The 10,380-nt window shown below is 38.7% G+C and overlaps 1 protein-coding gene across 1 annotated transcript; it reads left to right on the plus strand.

Moving 5' to 3' along the window:
- The first annotated feature begins 1,132 nt into the window (after positions 1 to 1,132).
- Positions 1,133 to 4,715, plus strand: TMEM128 (transmembrane protein 128). Its single transcript, XM_009880536.1, has 3 exons — positions 1,133 to 1,314; positions 3,257 to 3,418; positions 4,616 to 4,715. The coding sequence occupies exons 1-3, from the start codon at positions 1,133 to 1,135 to the stop codon at positions 4,713 to 4,715; spliced, it is 444 nt and encodes a 147-aa protein (XP_009878838.1).
- The last annotated feature ends 5,665 nt before the right edge of the window (positions 4,716 to 10,380 follow it).

Consider the following 10,380-nt stretch of genomic DNA (forward strand, 5'->3'; position numbering starts at 1 on the left):
CAGAAGCGGCCGGGCGGGGAGCGCTGACAAGAAGCGCTGCCCCAGCGGCGGGAGCGGGGAAGGGGGACGGGCCCTGCTCACGGTAGGGGTGAGGGGGCTCCTCGGTAAAGGGCGCCCCGCCAGAGGGATGCGGGTTGCTTGCAGCCAGCACGCCTTCCCTCGGCTGTCGGCTCCTAACAGCGAGTTGGGCGCGAAGAGGGAGACGCGAGCTGTGCACAAGACGTGGCAACCGCGGATTTCTTGATGGGGGTGAGGTGTTTAAATGCTCCAGACCCGAGCTCTAGTAGATGAGGAGGAATCTAGGAAATAAAAGATAAAAATGCCTGTAAACTCCGGCAGAGTTGTTAGTACGCTCAGCTGGTGATAGTAATGCATGTGGAGGAGCCAGCATACATTACACTGCTGGAGGCTCACAGGCCACCAATAACTTCTGGTGATGAAGTTCAAAGTATGAAGCATCGAAGGTGCCTTTGACAGCTTTTTTGACAGCGTGTATAAATATTGAGTGTGCTGGTTACTGTCATACACACAAATATGCTTTCTGATGTGCTCGCTCTATTGTCTTGCTTTCTCTAAAACTATGGTGATGAAGGGAAAAATAAAAGATACTTTTCTGCATAATGATAGTTTTAGTTTACCTGCTGAAGGTAGGCAGTGTGAATCAAGCTAGTTGCTGAAACTGAAGTTGAAAATCTCTTGTGAAGTAACTGCAGTCAAGTACAAGAAAATTATGCCTGAAATTGGTTTGGAAATATTGACATTAACAAAAAAGGATACAAATAAATTAGTAATTGGAAATACCACCCTGAGTTTCTATATGCTAGATTAATAAAAATGCTTTAATAACACCAGGAGGTTTTTAATTAGTTAATTAAGCCTTACAAAGTCGGGTCAGCTGTTAAGTTTCCTGAAAGGATACACAGACACAGTATGTGCTGATTGTTACTGCTTTTTCGTTTTATCAAAGGGTACCTTACTTAGTCTGTTTTATTTCAGGAAACGTGCAGAGCTTTCTAGAATACTTCCTCTGTAATACAAAGTGTATTATACTGAGTATAATAATCTCCAAAGATAAATGAATTAAAAGGATAAAGCATCATGTTTTACGTAACTATAATCATACTCCCATGTAATGACTGGCTTTAGTGCTATAATTATGTTCTTATTTACAGAAGAGTCTACAGCTGTACAGAAGAAGAGGAAGCCTGTTACCAGACTGAATATTCATTCTGCGTTCTGGATTTTGGCATCGATTGCTGTGACATACTACTTTGATTTTTTTAAAACTGTTAAAGAAACTATTCAAGCAGATAGGTAAGGTACCTTTTCTTACAAAGAAAGTTGTGTTTTCATCTCACAGTCATACTCAGTTTGTTACATCTGAACACTGTGTTTTTAATCTTGGATAAACAAGATCTACAATAGGAATAGAGAGCTGGAACTGTTCAGCCTGAATAAGAGAGGGCTTGGAGGGATCTTATCAATGTATATGAATACCTGAAGGGAGGGTGCATAGAAGGCAGAGCCAGGGTCTTTTATGTGGTGTCCAGTGACAGTGCCAGAGGCAACGGGCACAAACTGAAACATGGGAGGTTCCCTCTGAACATCAGGAAACACTTTTTTACTGTGAAGGTGACCCAGTGCTGGCACAGGTTGCCCAGAGAGGTTGTGGAGTCCCCCTCTTTGGAGACGCTTGAAAGTCATCTGGACATGGTCCTGGGCAACCGGCTGTAGTTGGCCCTGCTTGAGCAGGGAGGTTGGACCAGATGACAACCTAATTTTTAAGTAAATACAATGCTGAAAATTTTGCTATAGTTATTATTTTTTCTTTAGGCTCTTTTGAGCCATCTGTGTTCATGCAAAATCTGTTTTAATAGCAGGATGTTTTAATACTGTACCTTCGAGTTTACGCTTAAGTACAAGAAGTTGCTGCCTGTTTTGTTGAAAGTGTTGGTGTTTTGATTTTATATTTTGTAATCAAAAAAAGCTGAAATTAATCTTTAAATGTCAAAATGAGGTTTGTTTCTCTAGAAGTTCTCTAGACGTCCTTGAGTAGATCAGCGAAAGATTAGTGAAATAATTTTTATGAAGTAATTTCTATTTCTATTGTATTAAATTATTTTCAATGGGATTGAAGGGTGTTAAATATTTTTAGATAGCTTCACCTGGAAGGGCTTTTAAAACTCTCTCATTGTCATTATTGTATCAGTACATGGAAGCTGAACGGGGCCTCAGTCTGTGCTGTGACATTCTCTGGAGCTGCTCTTCCAAGCTGCTCTAGATACACTGTATATCCAGTTGGCTGTGGGTGGATACAAACTAGTGATATGATCCAGGATATGATCGAAGTTTTGGGTCACCCCATCTGTTCCCGGCAGGACTCTGTCTTCCTGCATTGCTTCTTTAGGTAGACTACGGCAACTGCTTTCTTAATGCAGGTTTCTTAATTGGTAGTATTGAGGTACCAAAATAGCATATATTTGCTGTACCATACCCGAGCAAATGTCACCTGAGTAGGAAGATACTTGATTACCCTTTGTAATTTAGTAATGAAACTATGGTAATAAGAATTTGCTTTTTATAATTTCTATTTGCTAAATACACACTCAGATAAGTATAAGGTTTTTATTAAAGTGCACCTTCCTCCCAAGTTGTCTTTCCCGTCTTACTCTTGAAGTATGTCCTCAAAGAGGCTCAAAAGTGTGTCTTCCTAGATAATTGCATACCCTGTGTTTTCTTGATTCTGAGTTTGAAATGCTGGATTTCTCTGTGGTGTTCTTAAGCTGCTATAAAGAAAAATCTTCATGCTTCTTGTCTGTTAAATTTGAGAGTTCATAAACTTGAAACTTTATTAGTTTTCTGCAACATTTCTGTTGCATAAAAATCAGTAGTTTAACTTATAGTGAGAAGCACAGTTGCAGTGGAACCTATTTTATTTCATTACTGACAAAGTATTTTTGGTGTGGTGGTATAGTAGATCACTGACAAGGTCTGTTGCATTGTATTTTCCAAATATTTGAGGGAAAAATAAATGACAGGACTGTTACATTGCAAAATTAAACTCAAGTAGTTACGTATATTAGACAGCTTTAGAAGGGCAAAAGTGTTTTGTAAAAGTAATTTAAGAAAAAAAATGACAGGATCTCTAGGCCGATCTGTATAATTAACAGGTGTTACCTGTTCTCTCTCTAGACTATTAAGAAGATAATTGTGCGAACTGCAATATGACTGTGCTTAACATGCTTTCTCCCCACAGTTGGTGGTTTGCCTCTGGCAGTTGTTTATTGGCTGCATGTTTATCTGTTGCCTTTTACTGCATACTGTATCTTGAGTGGTATCGTGGAATTGAGGACTATGATGCACAGTATCCAGCACTGATACCTATCACAACAGCTACCTTTATCGCAGCAGCAATTTGGTAAGTTCGAACACTGTGTACAAACTGATGCTAAACCTGTGCAAGTCTAACTGTGTTAATGGGCTCATTTTATAAAAAACGTAATTTCTCTAATTCTACTAAGTGTAATGGTGACAATACCAGTTCTACATAGCATAATTTCTTCTACTTTCAACATTCATCCACAAAGCAAGATTAGCAATTCTGAAAACTGTGTATTAAGTGTACTTGTAGATGTACTGTATCTTTTCTGTCTTGAAAATTTATGAGAAAATTGAAGTCCTTAGCCTTGTTAGTATAAATTGCTCAACTGTGACAACTATTTGTGAGGTTTTCAAATTAAGACAAAGGTGTATTCTGTAGCTGAGAAAAAAATATGCCTGATCAGTTTCTAATACAGAGTTCATTATCAAAAAATCTGAAATAGCAAACATATACTGAAATTTATACTTCTGACTGTTGTTACATGAGCTTTAAGGGTTTATATCTTGCCAGAGAATGGTACTTTCAGAGCTACTTTATTTATGAGATTATAGGAGTCAGAATTGAGCAAATGCAAGTGAATAAAAAAATTACATACGTGTGCATGTACGTATATGTATTCAATCTCTGCATGAAAGCTGGTTCTCTCTTTAAGTTTAGGTGTTGTATCTGAATAATGTCAATCAGTATTTGTTGCAGCGCTGGGAAAAAAGGGAAGACTGAAGAAGATAAAAGTTCCCTATAGTTTAGAATTAGTCAAATCCATAACTGTTGTAGTTCAGTGGTAAAATAAGTTGGTTTTCCCTGTTTCTCTTCAGTTTACTCAAATCTGCTTGGCTAGAAGTACAAATTAAGGCTTCTCTCAGTTGCCATGTATGACCATGAAAAAATCAATAGTAGTTAATTTTCAGGTGCTTCATATGCAGAGATTCTGAAAGTAAAAGGTATCTTTACCCTTGATGGGAGTGAGTGGACTTCTCAGTGTAAACCCTGCAGCAGCTACTGATGTTCTCAGATGAGCTGTTAGTAAATAAACAGTAAACTAAACTATGAATTTAATAGGTCGATGCTGGGGTCTTTTCATTTTGTTTTCTCTCAGGTCATAAAGAAGCAACTATTTTTCCATATTCAGTAATTCATATCTCATTTTCTCTTGTGCCATGTTTTCTTTGTGTGGCTGCTATTTCCATAGTATGACAATTGAACTTACCAAAAACTTCCTTCTTTTGTTCCCAGTTTCAATGTTGCCTTGTGGCCTGTCTGGTCGTTTATGACACCTTTATTGCTCTTCATTCAGTTTATGGGTGTTGTGATGCTTGTGTCACTCCTGGGATAAGTCCTTCAGGTAAATAATTGAACTGTTCAAGCACATAAAAATATTTATCTTGTTGCATGGACTGCTTTGTTAGACATCTAAGGATTGTAAGACCATTTAAGGATTCCTCCTGTATGTTTTGTGTTCACTTTTAGAATATTGACATTTTGTGGCATACAGAATAACTGGAGAACATGCAAGTATCCTAAGGGGAAGAATATCCTTTTTCTTTTCTATAAGATTCCATTCTAGACAGTGAAAATAAACGATTAGTGAGAATGGATGGTTTTGGGGAGTACAGGCCAAATACCTGCAGCTTTTACCCAGACTGGGAAAACTTCTTAGGGAAATTGCTTGACCTGATAGTAAAGGGGAGAAGCTATTAACATCCACATGCAACTGTCTTCTCTATTTTATTTTTTAATTCTTTGTCTTTAAATATGCAGTTTTCATTTTCTGTGATAAACAGTCGAGATCAACCTGCTGTCTGGAAAACTGCCAGATAGCAGAAGTTGCCTTAAAAACAAGTTTTCAAAGGAAAAACCAGCTATTTTGTTGACTTGAAAAATTCATACTCAGTAACTGCCACACTGAAAAGGGGTTCTCATGTCTTCTGTTAGGATATGCTATTCAAGTGAATCCTGAGAAATTGAAAAAGCTTAATAAGGAAAACATCAAAGACGGCTTGGAAAATAGGGGAAGGGATGTCCCCTGTATCACAGGTGTCTACATTATCCAGTGAAGTGATTCCCTAGCAGGTCCTGTTTGCTGTACTTCCTTCTCAGGGGAATGTGTGGAAGCCTGTTTGGTTTTGCTTGCCACCACAAACCCTCTCTGCTGAGGAAGTCCTCCAGCACTTTCATGAGTGCAGCAGCAAGAAGAATGGGACAGTGATGGATTTTGAGTGTAGCCTCTTGTAGTGCCAGAGTTGTAGGCAAAAAATATTCAATGGCTGGGACAGTGAAACACAGCTTTTGTTTGCATAAACAGACTGAAAGTAGTGTTGCATTTTTTCCCCCAGTTTCTAGATATCAAGAAACTTGATGAGGAGGTAATTAACATAGGTCATACTCTGACAACACGTATAGACTTCTGAAAAATACAATACTTACTTCAGAACCTTTTTACTGTTTTATCGGAGCTTCAGTCACACTGGTTAATGCAGACTTCTTCAAATCATGTTTATTCATTCTGTGATTACCTCTGTTCTGTCTGAGCGCTGGAAGGATGTGGGGAGAGGACCCCTTTCAGTGTGTTACAGCTGATCGTATTAACAAACTAAAACTACCATTCTGCATTAATTTGTACTTAGAAAGTAAGAAGTACAAGTGAATTACAGCTGAACCTTATGAAAACATTCTGGTTCTCTATATGAACAGCCAAGTAAATCCTGTTACTCAGAATTTATTAATTCTGTATTAGGCCAAATAATTATTGGCCTAATAATTAGAACCAAATTATTACCTGGTGATGCAAAATCATTAACTAATCAATATCAAATTAGTACAAGATAGAGCTTGTGCAGTATATACTACCTTACAGCATTTTTGTTAAAGTTGGATTTGTTTTTTTCTTTTCTTTCAGCTTCATGTGAAGGGCTCAAGTAACTCTTATCCTGCAAAGTGGATGTCACTTTTGTTACATTCCAGTACTTTTATTATTTCTAATACTGCTTGTTTCCTCTGATACCATAATTCTTACACTACCTGACTTATAAATCAAATGGACGTTACCAGAGGTCAGCCAGTGGCTGGGAAAAAGCAACTGATTAGCGAGTAATTGAAAGATACGTAGGTTTTGCCTCTTTCAGTAACATACAGCATTTCATCACTGCTTTGTTAAGCTTTTATTCATATTTCAATATTAAGCAGATGGGTCATAAGTCATATAACTTATAGTCCTAAATCCTATTTGGGGACTCCAGAGGTCACCTGGTCCAAATTCCTGCTCAAAGCAGGTTGATTGGTTGGTTTGAAGGTAATTGATACTTAATTCAGGTGTTGTGGGGTTTTAATTCTATATTCTTCCCATTTGAATTGACAGCTAAAATATTCTTATCTGGAATCTGTGTGTGTACTTGTAAACTTACTCATAGATCACCCAGGACACATTTCTTGATCTATTAAATTTCTAACGTTATGTGTGTTATCATGTAGGAAATACTTTATTACCTAATCTCTTGACTTAAGATCTGCTAGTGTTGGAAAAAAGATACAGGATCAGGCTAAACGCCTAGAAAGCTTGTTGATGTTTACATCATTGTTAATTTGGCAGTGCCATCAGTGAAATAAATAAATTCTACTAGTTTGTCCACAGCCAAAGTTATATGATCAAGCTGTGAATAACAATAATATGAACAATATTAACACTACACAAGAAATTAAAAGCAGAAAGTAAACTCTTTTGTTGTATGAACTATTTTTCAGTATTTAGGATGTTATTCTTCTGTAAGTTAACTTTTCATTCTCAGCAGTGCCTGTTAATGAAGTTGCCATTTTTCTTCCTCAGCAATAAAGAGGCTGATACTAACTTAAATGCCATTAGTCATACACAGTTGGGAAAATAAAATAACTTTGTCTGCTCACTTTGGCTGAGGTACCTAAGTATCTAGAAACCTGTGCACCATTTAGTTGCTAGACCATTTTATATAGATCCTTGTGTTAAATACTTTCACACCCAAACTTTTTGGAAGATAGGAGAATGTAAAAGCTGAGTATTGAAACTTGTTAAAATTTACTCCTTGCGACCGCTGCTTGAAGTCTGGACTGTTAGAGGAGACTGTGTTCTTCATTCTGACTTTGAAATTCAGACCATTGCTGAGTACACAATACATGAAATGTTTAGGGATGAAAAAGATGGACATTGTCTGTAAGCTCCTGCAGTTTCACTAAGCAAAAAAGTTGCTGTTGGTATGCAATGCAAAGGATCAGTCAAACCAAATAAAATTTAGCACTACCGTTAAGTTGTCTGTAGAGTAAGTTAACAGCTTGATTTGTTTAAATGTAATATTTAAGTTTTCCAAAACCAGTTGCACTTCACATCTTTAAAAGGCAAGTTGCTTATCTTCAGGTCTTCATCTTTTAACAAATTTTAAAAAATTTACATCTGCATACAGAGGTACATTTGAGTAACTTTGTTTATTATGATATTTAAATGCACTGTTGCTCAGGGATGCTAATTATCACTGTATTTGTATTTGTCAACTATTTAAATTCTCTAGGTGTTTTAAGTTGCCTTGTACTGTAGAATTAAAATTACTGTTTGCTACATGTTTTTTCAGATTTATTCTGCTGGACGTCTTAATAAACTTTGTACAAAAATGATCAATTATTGTTCAGTACTAATTGTTTAACAGTCCTGGGGACTGTCAGCCCATTGTTTTGCCTAAAAAATAGATATTTGTGTAGATTTTAAATACTGTACTTGACTTGGAGTATGTTTGTCTTTCATGACCTCTCAGCTGGGTTTATTGAAGGTGTAATACCATTCTATTAGCTTTTGGAGAGCTGTTTGCCCTCTGACTACTTTGTCTTTTTCTGAAAACCCCAGGCAGATCTACTCACTGCCTGAAGGTCCTGCAGAGTCGTTCAGTAAATTATGAGTATCCAATGCAATACCCCTTCAGTTACCTGCTCAAAAGGAAGTAGTGGCGAATCTGGTAAGAATGTAATTAGCAACCTGACAAAATCCTGTTGCCCTTTCCAGTTCTGTCAACTCCTTGCTTTTGTTATTCTCCTTACCGCCCAATAAAGAACTAAGGGCAAGAGATTAGAAAGAGGTATCTCTAATAGTTTCCTGAAAGCAATTATCAGGCGGTCAAAATCGCTATCTCCACCAAAGCTTGAATGTATTAGCTACAGACCCCCATCGGTATTTTCTGTATCCATTTACATTAGTTTCCCTTCTGGAGATTGCGTACCAGCACCAAGGAGCTTTTCTTCACAGGTGACAAGGAATGCTCTAGAATAATCTTGAAATAAAATAGTCCAGACAGTGAAGATTATTTATCACAGTTATCTATAGAAGCTCTGTAAAATGAAAGCATCTTCCTTTGTTGCTCTTTAAAGGTTACATGACATAAGATAAAAGTAGGCCTTGGCATTTCCGTAAACTTCAGATAGTGATGGATGTAGCTCTGGGCTAGAGGTGTTTGACTAGTTAGTGCTTTTTATTTATACTGCTGTTATGGGCCAGGCAGCAGCATAGGGCTAGCTTTCAGTTAACTGCATTTTTCAAAAGGGAAATTTGTAGATGGCTTAGAATACCTGTTTCTTGAGAACAGGCCAAAATGAGTAAAGGACGTGAGCTGCTAGTTCCTTATGCTTACCTAAATAGGGGGTTTATACAGAATTCACTCATTCCACTCTTCTGCCATTGTGTTCTCCTTCCCTGTTCTTTAAGAGGAATGTGAACCTCAGAAATTTACATACAAGCTCAGAAATGTCCTTTGGTACTTAAGAAAAAAATCGCTCTTTACTCATTTCTGGGTCCAGAAGTGAAAGAGCTTAAAACCTCTGTAAGTTGTGGTAGTGGAAGTGGGGTAAAATAGATGCTGTCTTTTCATTTCTCCCATTTTTATTTTTTTTTTAATGTAGCTGAATTAGTGGCTTAATTTCCTGTGAGACATAGGTCACTCACTGTAAAAAAAACAATGCTTTGGGTATTTGATATGCTACCAACAGATAGAGGGTAAAAATGCAAGACCTGCCTGGCCAGAAGAAGGACAAGTCTATCTTGGTATTTGGCCTCCGAGCTATGGCTAGGAACCTGTATTCCTAGAATTCAGAGAATTTGTATTATATGCAAACAAAATACCATTTAAAATATGTAGTGTTTTACACTGGGCTAAATTCCTGTCAGCCCCTATAGACAACCAGCTGCTGCTCCAGGTCTTGAGGTTTGGATACGTTAGTATCTTAGGACCATAGGTCACAGTTGCAACTAAGCAGTTTAAATAAGAAAGGGTAAATACTTAAAATGTGTTTAAATAGTTGGGAAAACGAATAAATAAGAAATGGACTAAATTCTGCAGAAGCCTCTGCTGCTTTGAGCTCAGTTGTTGCTACAGCAGGTAGCAATCACTACAATACTCGGAATGGGGCTTACTAAAAAAAGAGAGAAATCGCTACCTTTCAAAGGTCTAAATTCCCGAAAGCGGAGGCTTTTTATTACCAATGGAAGTGCCAGTTTCTGAAAAGGAGGAGGACTGTGGGGCCCAGAGTGTGAAAGCGTGGCGGGTGATCCCATTGCCACCCCGGTGTGAAGGAGCTGCTCCCCAGGCTGCAGGGCAGGCTCCGTCGCCCCGGCCTGGCTTTCTCTCGACCTCTCCCACATGTTGGCCATCCCGTGCTTTACAGCCCAGCCATTAACCGTCAGGGCTGTTGTCTTCACCGCTCGCTATCTTTCCCAGATAACGTGTCACACCACGCACGTCTCGGTCAACACGGACGTGCAGGGACGTGGCCACCCCACCACTAGTTTTCTGCTGAGCACGTTCTCCCTCACCCCTGATCTCCACCCTAGCTGACAGCTGAGACCATGGCAAGACACCCCCGCCTAGTCCAAGGCAAGATGCCCCTCCGCAGCCTTTACCCCGCTGGCAGGCCACCCTCCCATGGGCAGCCCGGGGCTCCCCGCCACGGCAGCCGGGAACCCCCCCCGAAAAAAACGCCTGCCTGCTTGCAGC

Source organism: Charadrius vociferus, unplaced genomic scaffold (genome assembly GCF_000708025.1).
Source record: "Charadrius vociferus isolate BGI_N301 unplaced genomic scaffold, ASM70802v2 scaffold603, whole genome shotgun sequence".
Taxonomy (NCBI): domain Eukaryota; kingdom Metazoa; phylum Chordata; class Aves; order Charadriiformes; family Charadriidae; genus Charadrius; species Charadrius vociferus.

Excerpts from the sequence above, each read along its gene's own strand:
- TMEM128 (XM_009880536.1), top strand. The coding sequence starts at position 1,133 with ATGACTGGCTTTAGTGCTATAATTATGTTCTTATTTACAGAAGAGTCT. Across the intron at positions 1,315-3,256 it reads GAAACTATTCAAGCAGATAG|TTGGTGGTTTGCCTCTGGCA; the intron begins GTAAGGTACCTT and ends TTCTCCCCACAG. Across the intron at positions 3,419-4,615 it reads TTTATCGCAGCAGCAATTTG|TTTCAATGTTGCCTTGTGGC; the intron begins GTAAGTTCGAAC and ends TTTTGTTCCCAG.